Here is a 27,696-nt window from a genome sequence, read left to right as displayed (position 1 = left end):
TCCATAATCTTTTCTCCTCCTATTTTCACATTCAGCGGTCCATCTTTGTTATTTCTACTACATTTCATTACTTTTGTTTTGTTCTTGTTTATTTTCACGCGATAGTTCTTGCGTAGGACTTCATCTATGCCGTTCATTGTTTCTTCTAAATCCTTTTTACTCTCGGCTAGAATTACTATATTTACATCTATTAATTATAAAAATACTAACATTTTTACATAGAGTTTATTGTCTTAAATTACTAATAATTAACAGATAGACCAAAAAAAAAACTTTTTAATATTTCTCTAAATATGATACCATTTCCTGAATTGCTATTTTGCGTACATTACAGATCGGTAAATGAAATTTTTTTATCACCCTTAATTTTAAATAAATTACGCTTAAAAAAAATTAAGGGAAAATATAGTTAAAATTTGTCAAATTTATAATTTTCCATGGCCATACCTGTGTTAGAATGATTTTATTTTATAAATAGCCTCAGGAACATCCCGAATTAATATCCAACAGTACTCAGCTAGGATGTTAGTATTCCATTTCCATTTATAGAGGCTTTCCATCATGAAAATGTTTTGGTGGAAACGTTCACCGTGTTCGTCACTTACACCTCCGAGGTTGTCCGAGAAAAAATCCAGATGTGAGTGGAGGAAATGTATTTTCAAAGACATATTACATCCCATAGCTTTGTATGAAATAAGAAATTGACTAACAATATCGTGGTAATTGTCGGATTTTTATTTGCCGAAAAAGGTTTTTGCAAACGTGTATAAGTGAAGCCCAAGCTGCTGTTTCTACATTATTTAACATCGAGTTAAATACATCATGTTTGAGGACTAGTGTCTTATTTGAGGACCAACAAATATTCCTTCTTTAATTTTTCCTTCACTTACATCCGGAAATTTCTGCCTGATGTACAAAAATCCGGGACTATCCTTCTTTATTGCTTTTACAAAATTATTCATTAGTTCTAGCTTGATATGGAGAGGGGGTAAAAATAATTTTTTTTTGGGTTCAACTAAGGGCGCGTGAATAATATTTTTTCCATTTGGAGTTAAGTTGTCTCGTTTCTTCTACTCTTTGGTAATATAATGTTTATCCCTAGCTCGGCTGTCCCATTCGCAAAGAAAGCACATGTTCTTAGTATATTCTCAAATCACCTCATATATTCCAGCTGTGTTTTTTATAATTTATTTTTTCAAGAACATCTTTCATCACATCGTATGTCTCTTTCAAATTAATACCATAAACGATCGGTATCGAAGGATATTTGATACCGCTGTGCAGTAGAACCACTTTTAAACTATACTGGGACGAATCTACGAAAAGGCGACAGTCCTCAGGTTTATGAAGTTGTCCTAAGTGCAACATAAGCTCATCAATATTTTGGCAATAAACTAAATTATTTTCATCGATAAAGTTCTTATTGTCGGCTTCAAAAGCCCGAAATTTTTATATTTTTTAAAATTAAATTCCAATCTTGCAGTTTTGATCCTCACAGTTTAACTTGATATTTTGATAAATTTAAATCCGTAACAGAGTCATTTATAATTAACCTTGTGATGTAAGATATGGCTAATCGGAAGATAATTCAAAATCAAAATCATTGTTGTCTTCTTCAGTATCGCCTGATTCTTCATCGCTGCTTTCGAAACATACATTCAAAGGTGGCTCAGGAACTGGAATAATTTCACCGTGAGATACAGGCCTGATTGCACATTGCAATGAAGGATATTTTACAGTACGTTTGGATTTTTTAGAAATTCCAGGCACATTTTTTAAAATAAAAGTAACAATCGGTTACAATGATCCTTTGGTTCACGCCAAACCATAGGTACTAACCAAATGGCAAAGCCTTCTGTATACCTTTCAACCATCCTATTAAATATAAAGAACAATTAGTGCATACTATATGAGGAGCCCACGTCTTATCCTAATCACCAATTTTACACTGAAAGTACAAACGATATACTTTTTAATTAAAGGTGTAATGTTTTTTCTATTTGATTTTATGGTAATCTCACCATATACATAACAAAATTCAACCATATCATTTACACAATTCGAGGCATTATGACGCTGCACTGGTAATAAACTTAAGACAGCAATAAGACTGAACAAAATTAATTCATTCCTAAATCCAGTGCTTAATTCAAACAACACAGCTGTGTTTTCAGCTACATGTTTTGACCTGCACAAACATGATTAATCTATGAAGGCTCACTCTTCAGTATTAGATATGATGTCGTAATATGTAACTATGGTGTGATTTAATTCTTTGTCTAGTATTTTTTATAAATTATGTTAAAAAAGTTAAACGATAAAAAATGAGCAAAAAAAAAAAATACAATACAGGAAGTTAAAATGCTAACTATACGATGAAATATGAAAAAATCATACAATTAATATTTAAAAATTTGTCAAAAATGGTGGGTAATAGAAAAATTATGAATCACGTTTGTTATTAGCATAAAAAACAGATTAAAATCATATATCGCATGTTAGAAAAAAAAAATTATGTTTATCAGTATTATTGAAAACACAAGATTAGACAAATCTAAATTTACTTCTATTTCTTTTTCTTCTTTTTCATTTTCACTACCCCACCGCCTCCAACAACTTTACTTTTCATGCTTTTTCTATCTACCCTTATTTTACTATTATTATTTATATTTGAGATTCCAAAGGTATATGAAATATATGAAAAAAAAAATCATAAATACAAAATTATTATTTTCTTTTTCGAATAGATCAAAAAATAAAATTTTATTTATTTTTCTTTTAATTTAAAAAACTGTATTCTCTGACGAGTATCTTAAGATAATCGATCTATCTCATTATGAATACTACATCAGCAGGTACAAAATTTTGTTCCTGTTTCGTTTTCTAGAAAATAAATCAAAACGAAATTAGTTATATACATTTCAAACAAAACCCTAAAGTTTATTTTATTTTAGTATCACATTCACCCACATACGAACTACGAAGATGAGATGAATGAAATGATAGATGAAAAAGTAAAACGCTAGACCTTTATCGGTAACTGAACTCTAGACTAATAATTTATATCCTTGATCAGTCGACCACTTACGTAATTGTAAATCTATTTTAAATACTTTTTCGTTTTTATATCTCAGAAGGTTATCATCCTTATTCTCTGTTAACCATGAAGTCGAGACGTTTTTCATATTCCAGATTTTTATTTCTTTTGTTACAGAAAATCAACATTGTGGGGAAACATTATATATTATTATTATTTTTTATAAAAAAAAAGTTTTCTAAGTTTCAAAGATTGCCCTAAATTTTATTTTATATTACTATTAAAAAGTGAGATCCATTTTAACAATTTCAGTTATCGATTTCAACAGGTAACATACAATTTTGTTAAGGTACCTACCGGGATTGGTCTTGTGGTGAACGTATCTTCCCAAATCAACTAATTTGGAAGTCGAGAGTTCCAGCGTTCAAGTCTTAGTAAAGTCAGATATTTTTACACGGATTTGAATACTAGATCGTGGCTACCGGTGTTCTTTGGCAGTTGGGTTTCAATTAACCGGGAGTAGTCGACCTAACCAACCAGATTGGTCTAGTGGGAAACGCGTCTTCCGAAATCAGCTGATTTGGAAGTCGAGAGTTCCAGCGTTCAAGTTATAGTAAAGTCAGTTATGTTTACACGGATTTGAATGCTAGATCGTGGATACCGGTGTTCTTTGGCGGTTGGGTTTCAATTAACCACACATCTCAGGAACGGTCGAACTGAGAATATACAAGACTACACTTCATTTACACTCATACATATCATCCTCATTCATCCTCTGAAGTATTATCTAAAAACGGTAGTTACCGGAGGCTAAACAGGAAAAAAAAGAAGAGGGGGTAGTCGACCTAAACCAGCGGGTTGGTCTAGTGGTGAACGCGTCTTCCCAAATCAGCTGATTAGGAAGTCGAGAGTTCCAGCGTTCAAGTCCTAGTAAAGTGAGTTATTTTTACACAGATTTGAATACTAGATCGTGGATACCGGTGTTCTTTGGTGGTTGAATATTTCAAATAACAACACGTCTCAGGAATGGTCGGACTGAGACTGTACAAGACTATACTTCATTCATACATATCATCCTCTGAAGTATTATCTGAACGGTAATTACCGGAGGCTAAACAGGATAAAGAAAAAGGAAATATTATGGTGTAATATTTAGAAAAAAATAATTTAATAATACTATTTTAAAATCCTGAGAATAATATTTGAAATTAATATAATTTTCAAGAAAAATTTTTAACAATTAATTAACAACTTTTTTAAATTTATTTCTATCGGGAATAAATTATACGATTTATTTTTAATTCATTAATATTTTATTTCCTCAATTATAAAATTATTATTTAAATTAAAATTCTAAAATAAAGAACATGTTATATTATATAATTACAATTATGCTTAAAATTACACGTTTTAATGAAATACAGTATAAATTACACGTAATTGTGAAAATAAAGAACGATAATTTTATTATTAAATATATAAATTTATTTTAATTTTATCTAATTAATTAATAATTTTTTTTACATATGAACATATAAATTTTATACAGGAATTGTGAATTAAATATATTTTAATTAATATATATTACTATATAATCTATATTAATATTAATAATTAATTAATTGTAACTTCATAGGTACGAGTATCTAAATGAATTTCTTGCTTCAGCATCTTAGTAATCTCAAAAAAAAAAACAATGTAGATCGACTAGAAAATTAATAAATACAAATGGAAATAAAAGATAATTTATTCAAGATGTGTTTTAAAAAATTATGAATCGATCAAAAACAAATATTTCAAAATGAGACTGTCATTTCTTATCGCCTGAATGTGGGCAACTGGCATCTTATCGGCGTACGCGCTGATACATTTTAATGGACGTAAGTTATAATTTAATAAAATAACATTTTTTTCATAATAAATAACATATTTTTTTAAGTTTTCTGACTATAATTCTATTATCGCTGCACCAATACAATTATAAAAAGAAAGTGTAATGATCGACCAAAACTTTGGATAACAAGGTTTTAATTAATACCAACGTTTCAAGCTCTCCTTAATTCAGAAAACACAAAAAAATGATAGAAATTACTTGAAGATATATACATACATTGGCCAGTGTTTTTAACCAAAAAAAAATGACGAATTCAATTATTGTTAAAAAAAACCATTGTCACACAATGAAACAAAATATTAAATAAAATTTCATCAATAATTATGGAAATAAAAAGTATTGTGAACAATGAAAAAGGAAAATCAAGTTGTTAATTTTACTGCTAATAATATTTTTTTTAAATGTTTAATTGTATTTTATTGGTTGATATCCAGAAGTTTTATTTAGGTACAAAGTTATTTTTGGGACAGCCGGTATGATATTTAATGAAGATATGGAAAGAATTAACAAATCTATTTGCAGTATTTGGTATAAATTATACTGGAGAAAGAAAATGTTTATATATATATATATATATATATATATATATATATATATATATAGGCTCCTGGAGTAGACGGAATACCTGTAGAATTACTGCGCAGTGCAGGTGAGGAAGCGATTGATAGATTATACAAACTGGTGTGTAATATTTATGAAAATGGGGAATTTCCGTCAGACTTCAAAAAAAGTGTTATAGTATTGATACCAAAGAAAGCAGGAGCAGATAAATGTGAAGAATACAGAACAATTAGTTTAACTAGTCACGCCTCAAAAATCTTAACTAGAATTCTATACAGAAAAATTGAGAGGAGAGTGGAGGAAGTGTTAGGAGAAGACCGATTTGGTTTCAGGAAAAGTATAGGGACAAGGGAAGCAATTTTAGGTCTCAGATTAATAGTAGAAGGAAGATTAAAGAAAAACAAACCGACATACTTGGCGTTTATAGACCTAGAAAAGGCTTTCGATAACGTAGATTGGAATAAAATGTTCAGCATTTTAAAAAAATTAGGGTTCAAATACAGAGATAGAAGAACAATTGCTAACATGTACAGGAACCAAACAGCAACAGTAACGATTGAAGAACATAAGAAAGAATCCGTAATAAGAAAGGGAGTCCGACAAGGATGTTCCCTATCACCGTTACTTTTTAATCTTAACATGGAACTAGCAGTTAATGATATTAAAGAACAATTTTGATTCGGAGTAACAGTACAAGGTGAAAAGATAAAGATGCTACGATTTGCCGATGATATAGTAATTCTAGCCGAGAGTAAAAAGGATTTAGAAGAAACAATGAACGGCATACATGAAGTCCTACGCAAGAACTATCGCGTGAAAATAAACAAGAACAAAACAAAAGTAATGAAATGTAGTAGAAATAACAAAGATGGACCGCTGAATGTGAAAATAGGAGGAGAAAAGATTATGGAGGTAGAAGAATTTTGTTATTTGGGAAGTAGAATTACTAAAGATGGACGAAGCAGGAGCGATATAAAATGCCGAACAGCACAAGCGAAACGAGCCTTCAGTAAGAAATATAATTTGTTTACATCAAAAATTAATTTAAACGTCAGGAATATATTTTTGCAAGTATATGTTTAGAGTGTCGCTTTATATGGAAGTGAAACTTGGACGATCGGAGTATCTGAGAAGAAAAGATTAGAAGCTTTTGAAATGCGGTGCTATAGGAGAATGTTAAAAACCAGATGGGTGGATAAAGTGACAAATGAAGAGGTATTGCGGCAAATAGATGAAGAAAGAAGCATTTGGAAAAATATAGTTAAAAGAAGAGACAGACTTATAGGCCACATACTAAGGCATCCTGGAATAGTCGCTTTAATATTGGAAGGACAGGTAGAAGGAAAAAATTGTGTAGGCAGGCCACGTTTGGAATATGTAAAACAAATTGTTGGGGATGTAGGATGTAGAGGGTATACTGAAATGAAACGACTAGCACTAGATAGGGAATCTTGGAGAGCTGCATCAAACCAGTCAAATGACTGAAGACAAAAAAAAAATATATATATATATATTTACATACTAGCAAACCCCGGCAATGCTTCGTTATTGCGCGATTTGAGTGTATATATATATATATATATATATATATATATATAGATTAAATGAACAAAATTGAAAGTTTGATAAAACATTAAAAATGTAAACATACAGAACTTCAAAATTGTAACCTTTAATTTTATATATTTTTCCATATTTCCATTTTTCTCTATTTCATTTTTTCCATATTTTCCTTATCCCTTCTTCCCTTTTTCCCCATTTCTCTTTTAGCGTTTTTCCCTTCTTTTTTCCCCTTTTCCCTTTTTTAACTTTTCCTTATTTACCTTTCCCCTTCATCACGTTTCACCATCATCCCGTTTGGATTTTTCCTTTTTCGCTCGCGTAAATAGGTCCAGTAGTTTTTTAATTTATTGTAGACATTAATTAATTAATAGATTAAATGAACACAATTGAAAATTTGACAATAAACATTAAGGAACTTCACAAAATTTAACTTTTCACTTTTCGATTTCCCTTTTTCCCTATTTTCCGTTTCCCATTTCCCATTTTACCTTTTTGATTTTTACCGTTTTTCACTGTTCTCCCTCTTTTCCTTTTCCCCCTTTTCTAATTTTTTTCTTTCCCCTATTTACTTTTCTTCTTCTTCCTTTTCCCATCTTCCCGTTTTCGATTATTCTTTTTCCCTTTTTCCCGCTTATAAATCGGTCCAGTAGTTTTTTAGTCCATAGTGGACACACATACTAACATTGCCTTATATATATATATATATATATATATATATATATATATATATATAAGAAGAGTCTCTTGGTATACTTGCTCGTTTGTTCGTTTCGTAAATATCTCGAAATCGTACCTACCTACCGGGTATAGGTTTTGTGTATATACGAGGTGCGTCAATAAAGTAATGAGACTGATGTGAAAAAAAATGTTGCTTACCGTTTTAGTCATTTTTAGTGTTGTCTCCTTCAAAGTAGTTCCCCTCTGATTGCACACACTTATTCCAGCGCCATTGCCATTGATGGTAACATTTCTGGAACGCATCTTCTGTAATATCCTCCAAGACCCTCGTAACAGCTTTTTGGACATCTTGTTTTGTTTGAAAATGGTGTCCCTTGACCGCCATTTTGACTCTTGGAAATACAAAAAAGTCGCACGGAGCGCTATCAGGTGAATAAAATGGCTGTGGTAGTACTGAAATTTATTTTGAGGTTAAAAATTTCTGTACTGACAGAGCAGCTCGTATGGGATGGCGCATTAATGTGATGTAGAATCCAATTATCAGCAATGTTGGCACGGACACGAAGAACTCGTTTACGAAGTCTTTCTAAAATTTCTTAGTAGAAATATCGGTTAACTGTTTGTCCAGGAGGCACCCGTTCTTTATGAACAATTCCCTTGGAATCGAAGAAGCACACAAGCGTGCATTTCACTTTTTACTTTGACATGCGAGCTTTTTTTGGTCTGGATGATCCCTTTGAGCACCATTGCGAACTTTGGAGTTTTGTCTCTGTATCGTATTGAAAAAACCAACCTTCATCACCGGTGATAACACGGCTCAACAAATCTGGATTGATTTCCGTTTGCTCTAATAGATCGGCTGCCACATTTTTCCGTGTTTCTCGCTGTTGTTGTGTGAGATTTTTGGGGATCATTTTTGCACAAATCTTTCTCGTACCAAGATCTTCAGTTAATATTAGACGAACCGTTTCTCGATCGATGTTGAGTTCTTCTGCGAACATTTTCACGGATAATCTTCGATCATATCGTACGATTTCACGCACCCCGGTCAAGTTGACATCTGTCTGGGAAGTTGATGGTCGTCCACTGCGGTCTTCATCTTTAACATTCGTTCTGCCTTCGCTAAAAATTTTATGCCACCAAAAAACTTGAGGTCTTGACATAACCTCTTCTCCAAACGCCTTCTGAAGCTTACCGTAAGTTGTCGTCGCGTTTTCACCCGATTTAACGCAAAAAGAAATGTCATACCGTTGCGCAATATTTTGCGGTTTCGTTTCTGTGACGAGAGACACAAACACGTGTTCACTTATTACAGTAAAACTCACGACTGAGCAGTTGCATCAATGTGCCGCTTGGACTAGAAGTAGCTTATAGACTAAGGTCAAAGATGGTGTGCCTACGCAAACTGCAGGGTTGCCACATCTTGCAAAGAAAAATCAGTCTCATTACTTTATTGTCGCACCTCGTATATATAATCTCATATACGAGGGTAGTTTAATAATTAAAGGGACAAATTACGGAGAAAAACTATTATCAATTCAGTCACATTAAAACTCTTGTATCCAACATTATCCCCGACTACATTTAGGTACTTGTCCCATCTTTTTGTGAACTTTCTTATTCCAGTAGTAAATAATTGTTTACCTCTGTGTCATACTCGTCCTTGTACCAGTTATTATTCCCAAACTTAATTGTATTACGAAAAACTCTTTCGATACGATCAAACAAAAATATGTGACGTTGAGAGTTTTGGACTGTAAGCTGGATGCAACGATTCTTCCCGATTAAATTTCTGAATAGCTTCTCCTGTATTTTAATGTAATGGGGGGGGGGTGGACGTTTTCATCCTGTTTCATGTCAGATGGCCTTTAACCGTTATGGTTTTAGGCAAGTAATCGTCTGTTATTTAAAAATTAACTATAATTAATAATGATTTAATTCATTTCAGAATGCTTCGATCGGATAGGAGTTGGCAAGAGGCTAAATGATACAGATGTCAACAGAACGGTCGAGGCAAAGACTTCACGAGAATGTGAGATGGAGTGTGATAAAGACAAGTGTCAATCTTATTCTTTCGGGTAAGTAATCTCTCATGAATTAATAACAAATTTTCTTTTTTTTTTAATATCTTATATTTTAAAACGAAATTTAAAAGAACTAATTTGAAGTAAAAAAATTTAGCCGATTAACTTGGCGGAGTGGTAGCGTCTCAACATTTCATCCTGTGTTCCCGGATTCGAATTCCGGTCAGGCACGGAATTTTTCATACGCTTCAAAATTTCATTTCTATATTCCAAGTATAAGATTTCGAAATCTTCTGTGGTGAATTACTGAATTAATTCATTAATAGAAAAAATAAATGATAATGCTACCCTACTAAAGACGACATTTGTATGTGTGTCTGTGTGTGCATCCCCTATGATTAACGTTATTATGACGCCTCGTGGCGTCATTTTAATCGTATCGAACTGGATATTCTCCTCGCAGGACTGAAGCCTCTCGCAGATTAGTAGATATAGATTGGCAGTTCTAGCACAGCAGCCAACCAGAGAGCAGCATTCTGATCACGTGACCTAAGCCACGTCCACTTACTCTAGATAGACATTTACACATTACGCAGCCTTTCACAAGCAAAATTCTCATATTTTGCACTCTTTCGCGAGCGTCACTATGATTCTTTAATGTATATGTTACTCTCTCTCTCTTTTCCTGTTTAGCCTCCGGTAACTTTCGTTCAGATAATTCTTCAGAGGATGAATGAGGATGATATGTAATGAGTGTAAATGAAGTGTAGTCTTGTACATTCTCAGTTCGACCGTTTCTGAGATGTGTGGTTAATTGAAACCCAACCACCAAAGAACACCGGTATCCACGATCTAGTATTCAAATCCGTGTAAAAATATCTGGCTTTACTAGGATTTGAACGCTGGAACTGTCGACTTCCAAATCAGCTGATTAGGGAAGACGCGTTCACCACTAGACCAACCCGGTGGGTTAATGTATATGATACTGAAAAACATTTACAAATACAATATATATATCGTTTTATATAAATAAGCGTAATATTCGTTGTTAATGTTTTTTTATGTCGTCCCCAATCTTGCGCAGTGAATATGTATTTATTATAGCTTGTCGATAACATCAGGGAATTCTTCTCGTTCACTATAATAATAATAATTACATTTTTTTATTCGATGAAAAATAGATATTAACAATAGAATTCACTGACCTTAATGTAAATTACAGTTTTGTTCGCGCATGCGCAATAGAACATTTAATAATATAAATACAATATTATGCGATACTTTATTAATTTATTATATAAATGATGGAGTTAAAACATGTGCGTTTAGAAAATGATTGCGCAACCTTTTAAAAAGCGAGCCAGATTAGCTGTCTGTGACGCGAATTGTTTCACAATTTTAGAAAATGCGTTTAAAAATAATTTAATCACATATTATTATAAAAATGGAGACGAAACAATTAAAGATATATATTTATTTTTAAACAGTAAAAGAAATTGCGTTCTCAACATCTTAAAATCACAGGTAACAACAGGTGCTGTAAAATTTAATATATTGTTAGAATGTACATATGAAAAAAGTCGGGGCGACCAAATCGATAATCAAGACATTAATTTTAAAACTAAAAATAGACCGATATATAATTGTAATGATTTAGATAAAGTTATAAACGAAGCGTTTGAAAAACTATTAGCCGAAGAATCCGAATTTCAAGTGAAAGCCAGCGGTTGGTCTTTAATTAGTATTGACGGTTTAATGTTGCGTATAAATAAATTTAAACCGTTGCGTGTTTCTTCATATATAGACTTACCCGATAAAATAAAACAAAAAAAGGCTGTGATTAATGTTAACAATAAAGACATATACTGCTTTAAATGGGCTAGTTTATCGAAACATGTAACCGGTAATAATCCGCAACGCAATACTGTTTATTTAAAAAGTACATATGACATTAGCATGTTAAAGTTTCCAGTCGAGATAAAAGATGTTAAAAAATCTGAATCCGCCAACAATGTTTCTATAAATGTATATACGCTGACAGATAATGATGAAGTTAGACCTTTAAAAGTTTGCCAAACCATTGAAAAACTAAACCATTTCGATTTATTGTATTTAAAGAAAATGATGTTTCACTGGGAATGAAGGCTCCTGGAATAGACGGAATACCTGTAGAATTACTGCGCAGTGCAGGTGAGGAAGCGATTGATAGATTATACAAACTGGTGTGTAATATTTATGAAAATGGGGAAGTTCCGTCAGACTTCAAAAAAAGTGTTATAGTTATGATACCAAAGAAAGCAGGGGCAGATAAATGTGAAGAATACAGAACAATTAGTTTAACTAGTCATGCATCAAAAATCTTAACTAGAATTTTATACAGAAGAATTGAGAGGAGAGTGGAAGAAGTGTTAGGAGAAGACCAATTTGGTTTCAGGAAAAGTATAGGGACAAGGGAAGCAATTTTAGGCCTCAGATTAATAGTAGAAGGAAGATTAAAGAAAAACAAACCAACATACTTGGCGTTTATAGACCTAGAAAAGGCTTTCGATAACGTAGACTGGAATAAAATGTTCAGCATTTTAAAAAAATTAGGGTTCAAATACAGAGATAGAAAAACAATTCCTAACATGTACAGGAACCAAACAGCAACAATAACAATTGAAGAACATAAGAAAGAAGCCCTAATAAGAAAGGGAGTCCGACAAGGATGTTCCCTATCTCCATTACTTTTTAATCTTTACATGGAACTAGCAGTTAATGATGTTAAAGAACAATTTAGATTCGGAGTAACAGTACAAGGTGAAAAGATAAAGATGCTACGATTTGCTGATGATATAGTAATTCTAGCCGAGAGTAAAAAGGATTTAGAAGAAACAATGAACGGCATAGATGAAGTCCTACGCAAGAACTATCGCGTGAAAATAAACAAGAACAAAACAAAAGTAATGAAATGTAGTAGAAATAACAAAGATGGACCGCTGAATGTGAAAATAGGAGGAGAAAAGATTACGGAGGTAGAAGAATTTTGTTATTTGGGAAGTAAAATTACTAAAGATGGACGAAGCAGGAGCGATATAAAATGCCGAACAGCACAAGCTAAACGAGCCTTCAGTAGGAAATATAATTTGTTTACATCAAAAATTAATTTAAATGTCAGGAAAAGTTTTTTGAAAGTGTATGTTTGGAGTGTCGCTTTATATGGAAGTGAAACTTGGACGATCGGAGTATCTGAGAAGAAAAGATTAGAAGCTTTTGAAATGTGGTGCTATAGGAGAATGTTAAAAATCAGACGGGTGGATAAAGTGACAAATGAAGAGTATTGCGGCAAATATATGAAGAAAGAAGCATTTGGAAAAATATAGTTAAAAGAAGAGACAGACTTATAGGCCACATACTAAGGCATCCTGGAATAATCGCTTTAATATTGGAAGGACAGGTAGAAGGGAAAAATTGTGTAGGCAGGCCACGTTTGGAGTATGTAAAACAAATTGTTGGGGATGTAGGATGTAGAGGGTATACTGAAATGAAACGACTAGCACTAGATAGGGAATCTTGGAGAGCTGCATCAAACCAGTCAAATGACTGAAGACAAAAAAAAAAAAAAGATGTTTCACACTATCGCTACATAAAAGATTTTTCACGACTGGTTAGGTCCCAATTAACGAAACGCAATAACGCAATAGATGTATGCAAATGTTGTTTGAATTCTATTATAAAAATGGAAATAGCGAAGATAGAATGAAAGCTCATTTAAAACGCTGTATTCACAATGAACCGGCACATATAAAGACAGCAAAACCGGATGGAAATATAATGAAATTTAAAATGTACGAAAATCAGTTTCCAATGCCTGTTGTAGCATACGCCGATTTTGAATCCAACGCCGTGTCATCCAAGTATAGAAAATCATATAGTTATACAACCCATATGCACGAACCGATGAGTTACTCTTTGTATTTCGTTTGTCACAAATCGGTTTCGATCAAATAAAACAAATCCTCCCAGAAGGACCTGCACTTTATAGAGGCGAAAAAGCGGTTGAAAATTTCATAAATGTTCTATCCAATCTCACGAATCAAGTTGCCGATGAAATGATACACGTTGCAATGATACCTCTTTCCGTCGATGAACAAAGAAAATTCGACAACGCTAAGCGATGTGAAATGTGTAATGCAGGATTCGGTTTAAATTGCAAAAACGTTCGCGATCATTGTCACTTAACCGGTCGTTATCGAGCCGCGTTATGCAATAGCTGCAATTTACGCAGACAAGCACAAAATACGTTACCGATATTCATTCACAATTTAACCGGTTATGACTCGCATTTCATTATAAGAGAGCTGGATTACGATAGACAGTATATAAACATCATACCTAAAACCACCGAAAAATATACAATGTTTACGAAACGGATGTCTAACGTTTTAAGCGTAAAATTCGTAGACACTTTTCACTTTATGGTCTCGAGTTTGGAAAAATTAGCCTCCAACTTACCAAAACAATCATTTAATCACGTCTAACAACACTTTGTAGTTGACGATTTACCAATGGTCACGAAAAAGAGCGTGTTCCATTACGAATACACCGATTCGTGGTCGAAATTGGAAGAAACAGAGCTGCCGTCGAAAGAAAAATTTTACAGCTCCCTCACCGATTCACATATTACTGGCGATGGATATGAATATGCGAAAATAGTACGGGACCATTTTAGATGTAAAACGTTGGGCGAATACAGCAATGTATATTTAAAATTCGATGTGCTGTTGTTGGCTGACGTTTTGGAGAATATCAGATCGCTATGCCTACGAGATTACCGCCTTGATGCCGCGCACTATATTTCAGCACCCGGTTTAGGTTACCACGCCATGCTATATAAAACCGGCGTTGAAATGGAACTGTTCACAGACGTCGACATGTACATGTTTATCGAATCGGGCATCAGAGGCGGCATTTCAACTTGTGTGCAACACACGTTGTGGCAAATAATAAATACCTCGAAAACTAAAACCCCAACGCCCCCAGTAAATATATAGCTTACGTTGACGCCAATAACTTATACGGGTTGACTATGAGTCGGCCTTTAACATACGGAAACTTTAAACGGGTGTATAAAGAGCATTTATATACAATTTTAGATTCTATAATGAATCATCCTAACGATGCGGATACAGGCTACATATTCGAAGTCGATGTAACGTATCCGACAAATTTGCACGATCATCATAACGATTTGCCGTTTCTACCGCTGTCGGAAGCACCGCCCGGTTCAAACTGTAGAAAATTATTGACCAGTCTCGACGATAAAACAAACTACGTCTGCCACTATGTAGTGCTCAAGCAGGCTATAGCGAACGGGTTGATTGTCAAACAAGTGCGCAATATATTGTCCTTTGATCAGAAAGCGTGGCTCAAGAGCTATATAGATTTGAATACTGAAAACCGAAAAAGAACCAGCCGCAAACGATTTCGAAAAAGACTTTTTCAAACTGATGAACAATTCCGTGTTCGGTAAAAGTATGGAAAACGTGATAAACTACAAAAATTTTAAACTGTTGACCGACGAAATAAAACTGAGAAATTTAATCGCGAAATCCACCTTTATAGACAGGATAATATTCGAGGCCTTAGTCGGCGTACAAATGGCCAAAGATACGGTGAATTTAAATAGACCGATTTATGTGGGCTTTACGATATTGGATCACAGTTAAACCGTAATGTACGATTTTCATTACAACGTTATGAATCCAAAATACGGATCGAAAATCTCTCTGCTGTACATGGATACGGATAGTTTCATCTACGACATTGAAACCGATGATTTTTACGCCGACATGCGAAGTGATGATCTGTTTCAACATTTCGATACGTCAGATTATCCGAAAGACCATCCGAATTATTCTGTGAAAAATAAAAAAGTACTGGGCAAATTTAAAGACGAAGTAAACGGTAATCAAATCGTTGAATTTATCGGATTGAGATCGAAAATGTACACATTTAAAACGGCAAACGATAAAATTACGAAAAAAGCAAAAGGTGTAAAAAAATATAGTCCAAAAAAGTATTACGTTTGACAATTATAAAACATGTCTTGACGATTCAGATTTGGAAACTTACAAGACTATGACGCTCTTCAGAACGAGGAAACATACCGTAAACACTGTAGTTACGAATAAATTAGCGCTGTTGAACTACGATGACAAACGGGTGGCTGTAGATAACATCAATACGCTGGCTTGGAGTCATTACAATATGCCGTTAGAATTGAAGCGTTTGTATGGAAAAAATAAAAACTAGTCTACGTCCATTTTATTATCGCAATCGATTTTGTTAATTAGTTTAGTTTTTTTAATATACGTTAATTTAGTTTCCTTACAAATACTGCAATTTAATCGTATTTTATTTTTTTCAACAACGACGCAATTACGCAATAGAGTTCTAAATCTACATTTCAAACAAAACGAATACATTACATCTCCTCTAAAATATGTACAACTTAATATGTCAATACCGCATGTATGTCCATTATTCATTTTCTTTAATCCGTTATATACTATATAAAGTTCTTTATTTTTATTGATTTCGTCCAAATCGGTGTAAGATTATTAAATCTTTTTGGTAAAAATATTTTCCCGAATCCTTCAATTGACGCAATAATCGATTTATCGTTTCAGTATTCATAAACTCAATCTTTTCGATTCTGTATTCCTTATTACAGGTCAATTCACCGATATTTTTAATAGTATTGCTATAATTTAAGCAATTCAATTTATCGAAGATATTAGACATTTTTATGATACTATATATAAAAGTAAAGAAACTTAAAATTAGTATTTTATTGATGTTAAAAAATATTTATTTGAATGTGAAATGAGTTTGTTACGAACAGATAAAAGACGACTATTTGATGTTTATCGATACAAATACCAGTTTTTTTGACTTTAATACATTATTATTTTGTTATTTTTTTCTTCTTTTAAGTACGGGCATGTCCATTAAAACTGTCTTGGCGAAAGAACTCCACAAGCCTGCCAGACGCAATTATCCGACCAGAAAAACGGAATTAAAAAGTCTAAATGACTTAGTCCAAGCAGACATAGTCGAAATGATACCTTATTCACGACAAAACAACGGCTACAAGTACTTTTTGAAGGTTATCGATTGTTTTAGTAAGTTTGCATACGCTATACCGTTAAAGAAGAAGACGGGTATAGAAGTCGCAGTCGCTTTGCATCCGATATTCGCAAACCACAAGATGAAACATTTTCAAACAGGTCAAGGGAAAGAATTTTACAATCCGCAAGTTAAAGCCCTTGTGAAACAGTACAACATAAATCACTATTCTACATATTCAGATAAAAAAGCCGCCATAGTTGAACCTTTTTAATAGGACGCTAAAGACGAAAATGTTTACCAAATTTACAAAACACGGGAACTATAAATGAATTAATATGTTGCAAAATCTCGTTGAGGAATACAATAATACGGTGCATTCTGCTACAAAATTTAAACCGAAAGATGTAAATCAAAAAAATGAACAGCAAGTTCACGCAAATTTAAATAAAAAATACGACAGGAAACCGAATATTGTAAAGATTAAATTTCAAGTCGATGATCCGGTTCGTATAAGCAAACATAAAAATATATTCGACAAGGATTTTTTGCCCGATTGGACGAATGAAATATTCAAAATACACACTGTTCACTCGTAATCTCGACCCGTAACCTATGATTTGATCGATTCCAGAAATGAAATTCTAAAAGGTCGTTTTTATCAATACGAATTGCAAAAAACAAAACACAAAGACATACCAAATTGAGAAAATTCTCAAACGAAAAGGCAACAAAGCCTATGTAAAATGGTTAGGTTTTGATAAATCTTACAATTCATGGATAGATTTGAATGATGTAGTGTGAATATATTGTTACGTGGAAAAAATTTTTTTTCATAATGTAGATTCGATTATAATATTGGAATTTATTGTTTTGATAATTTTGATTTTACTGATGTTTTAGATATGATTTTCAATATTTCATGACAAATGAAATGATGTATATATAGAGGTGCCTCCATTTCGCATAAAACAGCACTGTTTTATCCGTATGTTTTTGACATAAGATAACAAATTTCAAGTCACCGAAATTGATGTGAGTTTAACAAACTAATAAGTTGTTAAAAATTCATTAATATTTTTACAAGAGAGAGATATGAAGGAAGTGCAACAGAAAACAAAATTTCCCATCATGAACGTAATTTTTTTTTTTTTTTTTTTTTTTTTTAGGGCGAAAAACGGTTAAGAGTGTTATCATCGCCCGGAAAATAAATAAATAAAAGTAAAAGAAAAAGTAATTAAAACTTAAAACTACTATCACAGTAAGCAAAATCCGGAATGGGTGTAAAAGGCCCATTCTCGGATAACAAAAACACTAACATGTAACTTAAAACTACGTTAAAAACTATCACATTAAAAATAAATAAAACTTAAAACTAAAAAAAGAGATAAAACTTAAAACTAATATCACAAAATCTTATAACTAATATCACAGTCAGTCTTTAAAATATTAAAAAAATAACTTATAAAATTTAACAAATTCCGATAAGGAGTGTAAAAGGCTCCTAATCGGATAAAAAAAACCAACATTCAGTGAAAAAAAGGGAATAAAATAAAATAATAAATTTATTTAAAAACTAAAAGTATTAAAAAATATAAGCAGCAGTATTAAATTTTTTGTATTAACTCTATACTACGCAAAAACAGAAACATCCGGTTTAAAACCTCTTTATCATTACACAAGATACCACGGATGTTTCTGGGTAGTTTAAATTTACGACGCGATGCCGCATAACATATGCAGTCCACGAGTATGTGGCGCACAGTCACGCGGCTGTTGCATCGTGCGCATAGAGGTGGTTGTCCTCTTGTAAACAGGTACTCGTGTGTCCTATCCGCAATCGACAGAGAACTACTTCCTCACGCCGGGGTTTTCTGTGGGAGGAGTCCCATGGGAACACAGAATCTTTAATCCGACGGAGTTTATTATCAACGGTAGCTGTCCAATCACCTTGCCACCTTGCTCTTAGTGATTGTTTTACATAGTTAATGAAATCAGAAGTAGCAACTCCGGTGGTGAAAGGAGGCTGGTTACATGCTTCTTTGGCAGCGGAATCTGCATGTTCATTACCTGGAATCCCTACGTGGCTAGGGACCCGGCAAAAAGTAATTCTGTGTTACGATTATTCAACTCAGCGATCGCGTTGTAAATTTCCATGACGATAGGATGTTTAGAATAAACGTTTTTTAAGGCTTGGAGAGCACTACACGAGTCACTGCAAATAAGAATTTTTCTGTATTTAGGGTTAATGATGGTTAGAGCCTTATTTATATCGTATAGTTCAGCAGTAAATACACTCGTAATACCGGGTAGACCAAACATATAAGTTCTCTCATTGACAACAAATGCACACTCAACTGTATCGTTTTGTTTCGATCCATCAGTGTATACAACCGCGTCTGGTTTCATCTTGGAGAGAACACACTGATACATTTGCTGAAAGACAATAGATGGTGTTGATTGTTTATTGTATGTAGTCAGGTCAAAATTAAAATTTATAAGGTTTATTCTCCACGGAGGATATGAGCAAGGATACATAGGAAAGAATGACGGTGTGTCAACATTTATATGCTGCAGCAGACGCCGGGTACGGACACCTACAGGTGCAGTACGACGTGGATGGTCCTCATACTTTCCTAGATCAGGATTTCTAAAGACCGAGTCAAGAGCCGGGTGATTTGGCTGTCCTCTGAGACGAGCAAAATAACATAATAAAAGCTGGTCTCGTCTATCCCAAAGTGATGGTTCACCACAGTCTACAAGTAAGCTTGCGACAGTACTTGATCTAAACGCGCCTGTGGCAAGCCGAAGGGAAGCATGATGTACACTATCCAGCATTTTAAGCACGGTTTGACGAGCTGATGAGTAGGCGACACAACCGTAATCTAAACGGGAGCGAACAGAGGAATAGTAAAAACGTGTCATACATGACCTATCGGCTCCCCAGTTGGTGTTAGAAAGGACTCGCATCATATCTAGAAGTTTGGAACATTTTCTTTTTAATTCTTTTATATGTTTGATCCAAGTAAGTCGGCTATCAAGAAATTAACCTAAAAACTTGACGTAGGTAGAAATAGTAATAGTCTCTCGGATAATGTGCTAATTATAACGTTTCCCTAAGTTTATTACTTGAATTCGTTATTATTTTGTAAAAATCAAAAAATTCATAAAAAAATTGAGGGGGAGGGAATTTTATTTATGAAACACATATATAAAAGAGCATTTTATGAGCGATTCATTATAAACGCCCAGCAAAGACTACTGAAGAAAAATTGATGAAAATTTGTATTTATGTTTTTTCCCCTCTCCGCCGAATCGGATTCCACAGTGAACCATAACACAATCCGGAGGAGTGCCCTTTTATAAGCCGGCTGGATCTTATCTATTAGAGCCCGCCTCTAACTCCCAGAGTAGGGTAACCAGGCCCTAGGAGCCGGAACTCTTTCTTTATGCCTTCTTTGCCTCAAACGAGAACACCCAAAAGAGCATTCTCCCCGGGACTACGGTCTTTTCTACAAGAGAACGAGAGAGTCCCGGTTCCTCATAACTACTACCCATCTGTGCATGCACAAACGAAAAGCAGCTCAGCAGGGAGCTGTCCCTTATCCCCTCGTTGCCCTAGCAGCCCTATCCTTCTGTGAAAGACCCGTGTGATAATTGTTGGTTAGTTGGCATTTCTCCCGCCACCACCCCATTCGGTCGCCCTAGAGCATAGACCAAATGTACCGTGCCAAAAAACGGCTACTGAGCCTCGAAACAGATTTGCGACCTCGTTTACCTAATTGCTCCTAATGAGCTCCTATCTTGCGTGAGCGGTTAAGCTGAGCGCCATACAGCACCCGCCTATGTGTCCCTACCGCTCACTTGTCACATTAAAACTAAATCGGGGAGGCGCACCCCTTGTTACAATTAAAACTATATAAAGTTACAATAATAAAAGACGGTAATTTAAACCGCCACGCCTCGGTCGCTGTTTGCCAGCTAGTGTCTGTCCACCATTTAAGCGCTTGGAGCTTTATTGGCTGATGGCAGCCATTATTTCCAGAAAGGTTTTCCACCGACACGCCACAGGAATCAGTAAATCTCCATTAAAATTAAACTACCGATGACGGTTGAACATCGCAACCTCATCGAGGAACTCCCACACGGTCCGACAATGCGGCTCACGCCACATTGACTCGCCGTTTATGAGCGGCCAGTTTTCCCCCTGACCTCTAAGTTCCAGGGTGGCTCGGTCTCTGGCCCCCCCAACAGCAGGGCAGTCGAACATTAGATGATCGTTCGACTGGACCTCCCCACAGACGCACAACTCATCAGCCGCTAGGTGAAACCTGAACAGATATTGCATCAAATTCACGTGGTTGGTGAGCACTTGGGCACCCGCCGCCCTTAAAAATGAACTTGAGGCATACCATCCCCCCAGATCCTGTATAAATCTATACAGAGATCTTCCCTTAGACGTGGTGTGCCATTCATGCTGCCATGCCTCCATCGCGAGGCCCCATAGCCTCTTCCGCAGGCGGGAAATGGGCAACTGTTCGAAATTTAGACCCGGTGCATTGTGATAACCGTTCCGTTCCGGTTCTAGCCCGGCCCGAAACCGCATCCCAAATACCTCGGTTTCCCGACCTCTTCCCAACTTCCACATGGCTGCTCGAACTTTCACCACTAAATCGATTGGGAGAGCCTTTCCCAATACGGTAGTAGCCTCATAGGAGGTTGTTTTAAAAACACCAGTGCATACAATTAAGGCTCTGCGCTGGGCACTCCTTAAATTTAGAAGCAGTGCTCATTTCTTTCCAACCTATGCGCCCAAACTGGCGCTGCGTATGCGATCATACTCTCGAAGACACCTCGGTACACTAAGTACATTTGGCGACCAGAAAGCCCGTAGTCTTTCCGAGCAATCCTTCTAAGTTTGTGCATCACAGAGACAGCGTCCGCCGCAACTTGTTTGATGTGGTTGCTAAAAAGTAACTTATCATCAAACAAAACACCAGGTACTTATGAACCCTTACTCGGCTGATTACACAGCCTTTATACTTAAGGTGGGGGGTTTCGACTGCATAATAATTTGTCTGCGCCCTTTAGAAGCATAAACTTCGTCTTGGGCACAGAAATCTTTAAATTTTGCATGTCCATCCGTTTGATAAAATCAGATATAGCACGGAATTGTATCCATTCGCCAACATACGGCCCACAATACTCTCCACCATAAATAACCCGGTAATCAACTCGCATTCCAAACGCTCCCTGTTCCAGGTCCGACAGGCAAAACACAATATGCTCCGGAGTGTCGAGATAAACTGCCGCAGGATAAACAAAAGGGGACATCAGCCCGCTGTCGTTTGAAAATCCGAATTTAAATGGTTAAAATGGAGTAAAATTAAATTTTATTTATTTTTTTATTCTCACTGACAAGTAAAGATATCAGTTTGTTTGTGGTGGGTATAATCTTAATAAGAAAATATCTAAAACCTAATTTCTTGATTTTTTTTTTAATTTGACCTTGAAGGGGGTGAAGAAATGTAAAAAATCTCGAAAAATAATTGAAAATATTTTACATTTTCGACTATACTAACGAGATATTCTCTCGATTTGGGCTTGCAAATATTCTTCATCAGATAAATATATACAAACCGTTATTGGGGTTTTCAATTTTAATATTTTAAGGGATAAAGAAATTTTGACCGATCCATACTAATGAGATTTGGTAACATTGCGATAGTAATTTATTTTTGTAATTATAATTATATATTTTACGAGCGAAGCGGCACGGGAAATCTATATACCAATTAGTGGGTTCTGTACTGACTAAATTAATTCTCTGAAGAAATTACAATTCACTGATTGTTATTGACAGTACAAGGTGAAAAGATAAAGATGCTACGATTTGCTGATGATATAGTAATTCTAGCCGAGAGTAAAAAGGATTTAGAAGAAACAATGAACGGCATAGATGAAGTCCTACGCAAGAACTATCGCGTGAAAATAAACAAGAACAAAACAAAAGTAATGAAATGTAGAAATAACAAAGATGGACCGCTGAATGTGAAAATAGGAGGAGAAAAGATTATGGAGGTAGAAGAATTTTGTTATTTGGGAAGTAAAATTACTAAAGATGGACGAAGCAGGAGCGATGTAAAATGCCGAATAGCACAAGCTAAACGAGCCTTCAGTCAGAAATATAATTTGTTTACATCAAAAATTAATTTAAATGTCAGGAAAAGATTTTTGAAAGTGTATGTTTGGAGTGTCGCTTTATATGGAAGTGAAACTTGGACGATCGGAGTATATGAGAAGAAAAGATTAGAAGCTTTTGAAATGCGGTGCTATAGGAGAATGTTAAAAATCAGACGGGTGGATAAAGTGACAAACGAAGAGGTATTGCGGCAAATAGATGAAGAAAGAAGCATTTGGAAAAATATAGTTAAAAGAAGAGGCAGACTTATAGGCCACATACTAAGGCATCCTGGAATAGTCGCTTTAATATTGGAAGGACAGGTAGAAGGGAAAAATTGTGTAGGCAGGCCACGTTTGGAGTATGTAAAACAAATTGTTGGGGATGTAGGATGTAGAGGGTATACTGAAATGAAACGACTAGCACTAAATAGGGAATCTTGGAGAGCTGCATCAAACCAGTCAAATGACTGAAGACAAAAAAAAAAGATTGTTATTGTTAACGTTTTGAATGTAATATAATTAAAATAAATGTAATTTAATAAAACGTAAATAATATACGTTAGTTATTTGTAATATGTATTAAGTGGTGGGGAGACTCTCCCTTGTGCCAGTCGACTAACGACAGCGGCTCCGCACACATGTGTGTAAACGTGATATGTTTATTAATTAAACAGATCTTATATTTATTTAACAGATTTTATTACTAGCTGCAAGGCGTGCCCATCTCCGCAGCTGGGCTTCGGGCCGGGTTGCCCAAGCAGGCGACGTCTCGAAATAAGATTATTAGGTATCCAAAATTGATTTTTGGGCGCATAGGTTGGATAGAAATCGAGCACGTATTCAAAATTTAAGGAGTGCCCAGCGCAGAGCCTTAATTGGTGCTTTTAAAACAATCTCCTACGAGGCTACTACTGTATTGGGAAAGGCTCTCCCAATCGATTTAGTGGTGAAAGTTCGGGCGGCCATGTGGAAACTGCGAAGAAGCAATGAGGCCGAGGTGTTTGGGATGCGGTTTCAAGCCGGGTCAGTACCGGAGCGGACCGGTGATGTCAATGCACCGATTCTAAATTTCGAACAGTTACCCGCCTCCCGCCTTTGGGGGAGGCATTTTTGGCACGGTCATATGCTCTAGGATGACCGAATGGGGTGGTGGCGGGACAAATGCCAGTTAACCAATCCAAAACTGATTACCTCGTGTGTAAAAATATTTTTTTTTGAATGATGAAAATTTATATAACGAAAGTTAAATTAGAAATTTCACTCAAGAAATTGATAGTAACGAATCGGGATTTTCCGCTAATGATCGGTATATTTCGGCGCCTAATTTTTGGAACGATATCTCAGAATGAAATACGATCCTAAATTGAGCTTTGATGGTGACATGTAAGATTATGTTCATAGCTTCAAATTAAAAATTTGTAATTATAGGTTGTATGTAATGCACGCAAAAAACAATTCAAGAAATGGTATCACACTTAAAAATCATTAAAATAATTCTTTTGTCTACAATGTTTATTTCTATTTCTTAGTGCATTTCATAGAGGAGTGGTTTTTAAAAAGTTTTTTATTCATTTTTTATACGGTAGTTTTTATTTTTCATAATTTTATACTTTACAGCTACGCTAGCGCACAGATTTGAGCGTATTTAGTGAAAAATTGGATCGGTACGTTTTACGTTGGGTGAGAGCAATTGAACCATAGGACTAAACAATTTAATTTCTGGATAACCAAGATCCGGACGATCAAGAATGTACCCGATGCATTAAACAGTTAGCGCTTGATCGGCTGAATCATACACCGTTTGAATCGTGAAAATCTGACAAGGGGTTGCCGAGATATTATGGTAGCTACCCATTACACCCTCTCTCGAATTTCCGAACGGTGCCTCGGGGGCACTTGAATATATTATCATCCGACGGCTACTACTTTGACCGGATGGAGTTATCGTTGAGGGTCGTCGAAAATTTTTTTCAGAGCGCTAGGATCAAGCATTTTCGAGATACTTGCGATTTTCTTCAGAAAATTCGGATCCGATTAAGAAGTACTAAAATTTCCCAAAACTTTGATATTTTTTTTTTGTCTTCAGTGATTTGACTGGTTTGATGCAGCTCTCCAAGATTCCCTATCTAGTGCTAGTCGTTTCATTTCAGTATACTCTCTACATCCTACATCCCTAACAATTTGTTTTACATATTCCAAACGTGGCCTGCCTACACAATTTTTCCCTTCTACCTGTCCTTCCAATATTAAAGCGACTATTCCAGGATGCCTTAGTATGTGGCCTATAAGTCTGTCTCTTCTTTTAACTATATTTTTCCAAATGCTTCTTTCTTCATCTATATGCCGCAATACCTCTTCATTTGTCACTTTATCCACCCGTCTGATTTTTAACATTCTCCTATAGCACCGCATTTCAAAAGCTTCTAATCTTTTCTTCTCAGATACTCCGATCGTCCAAGTTTCACTTCCATATAAAGCGACACTCCAAACATACACTTTCAACAATCTTTTCCTGACATTTAAATTAATTTTTGATGTAAACAAATTATATTTCTTACTGAAGGCTCGTTTAGCTTGTGCTATTCGGCATTTTATATCGCTCCTGCTTCGTCCATCTTTAGTAATTCTACTTCCCAAATAACAAAATACTTCTACCTCCACAATCTTTTCTCCTCCTATTTTCACATTCAGAGGTCCATCTTTGTTATTTCTACTACATTTCATTACTTTTGTTTTGTTCTTTATTTTCATGCGATAGTTCTTGCGTAGGACTTCATCTATGCGGTTCATTGTTTCTTCTAAATCCTTCGAAATATAATTCGCATATATATCGATGTATAGTTATAGAAGAAGTATAAATCTGACTACCACGAAATATGTACTAACGAATCGGTATTTTCCGTTAGTAATCGGTACATTCCGGTGCTAGGCAAGGGGTATGCACACACAGACACACATACAAATGCCGTTTAGTAAGCTTTCCTTTTCTTTTTCCTGTTTAGCCTCCGGTAATTACCGTTCAGATAATACTTCAGAGGATGATATGTATGAGTATAAATGATGAAGTGAATGGTCTCAGTTCGACCATTCCTGACATGCGTGGTTAACTGAAACCCAACCACCAAAGAACACCGGTATTCACGATCTAGAATTCAAATCCTTGTAAAAATAACTGATTTTAGTAGGACTTGAACACTGGAACTCTCTACTTCCAAATCAGCTGATTACTGGAGAGACGCGTTCACCACTAGACCAACACAGTGGGTTGCCGTTTAGTAGGCTTCCTGTTTAGCCTCCGGTAACTACCGTTTAGATAATTCTTCAGAGGATGAATGAGGATGATATGTATGAGTGTAAATGAAGTATAGTCTTGTACAGTCTCAGTTCGACCGTACCTGAGATGTGTGGTTAATTGAAACCCGACCACCAAAGAACACCGGTATCCACGATCTAGTATTCAAATCCGTGTAAAAATAACTGGCTTTACTAGGACTTGAACGCTGTAACTCTCGACTTTCCAAATCAGCTGATTTGGGAAGACGCGTTAACCACTAGACCAACCCGATGGGTACCGCCGTTTAGTAGGCTAGGATGATTATACTTAACGGCAAAATATCCTCTGACAGTGAAACGTATATAATCATACAGTGCGGGCAGCAGTCGTTTACGCGAAAGGGATGTTATATATGTATATATATATATATATTTTAAGAGAGCATTAAAAGATTTAAATGGCAGAAAGGCTCCTGGAATAGACGGAATACCTGTAGAATTACTGCGCAGTGCAGGTGAGGAAGCGGTAGATTATACAAACTGGTGTGTAATATTTATTAAAATGGGGAATTTCCATCAGACTTCAAAAAAAGTGTTATAGTTATGATACCAAAGAAAGCAGGGGCAGAAAAATGTGAAGAATACAGAACAATTAGTTTAACTAGTCATGCATCAAAAATCTTAACTAGAATTTTATACAGAAGAATTGAGAGGAGAGTGGAAGAAGTGTTAGGAGAAGACCAATTTGGTTTCAGGAAAAGTATAGGGACAAGGGAAGCAATTTTAGGCCTCAGATTAATAGTAGAAGGAAGATTAAAGAAAAACAAACCAACATACTTGGCGTTTATAGACCTAGTAAAGGCTTTCGATAACGTAGACTGGAATAAAATATTAAGCATTTTAAAAAAATTAGGGTTCAAATACAGAGATAGAAGAACAATTGCTAACATGTACAGGAACCAAACAGCAACAATAACAATTGAAGAACATAAGAAAGAAGCCCTAATAAGAAAGGGAATCCGACAAGGATGTTCCCTATCTCCGTTGCTTTTTAATCTTTACATGGAACTAGCAGTTAATGATGTTAAAGAACAATTTAGATTCGGAGTAACAGTACAAGATGAAAAGATAAAGATGCTACGATTTGCTGATGATATAGTAATTCTAGCCGAGAGTAAAAAGGATTTAGAAGGAACAATGAACGGCATAGATGAAGTCCTACGCAAGAACTATCGCATGAAAATAAACAAGAACAAAACAAAAGTAATGAAATGTAGTAGAAATAACAAAGATGGACCGCTGAATGTGAAAATAGGAGGAGAAAAGATTACGGAGGTAGAAGAATTTTGTTATTTGGGAAGTAAAATTACTAA

The 27,696-nt window shown here is 35.0% G+C and overlaps 1 protein-coding gene across 4 annotated transcripts in view; it reads left to right on the top strand.

Annotated features, from left to right (window-relative positions):
- The window catches only part of LOC142317391 (uncharacterized), a 207,688-nt gene that overhangs the window by 36,095 nt on the left and 143,897 nt on the right, over positions 1–27,696 (top strand). For all 4 annotated transcript variants that reach the window (XM_075353921.1, XM_075353922.1, XM_075353920.1 and 1 more), the window contains exons 2-3: positions 4,674–4,917; positions 9,682–9,811. In XM_075353921.1, the coding sequence (XP_075210036.1) occupies positions 4,866–4,917; positions 9,682–9,811 (182 nt within the window). In that variant the 5' untranslated portion in view covers positions 4,674–4,865. The remainder of the gene's footprint in view (positions 1–4,673; positions 4,918–9,681; positions 9,812–27,696) is intronic.

Source organism: Lycorma delicatula, chromosome 1 (genome assembly GCF_047948215.1).
Source record: "Lycorma delicatula isolate Av1 chromosome 1, ASM4794821v1, whole genome shotgun sequence".
NCBI classification, from domain to species: domain Eukaryota; kingdom Metazoa; phylum Arthropoda; class Insecta; order Hemiptera; family Fulgoridae; genus Lycorma; species Lycorma delicatula.
This window is presented reverse-complemented; position numbering and strand designations above follow the sequence as displayed.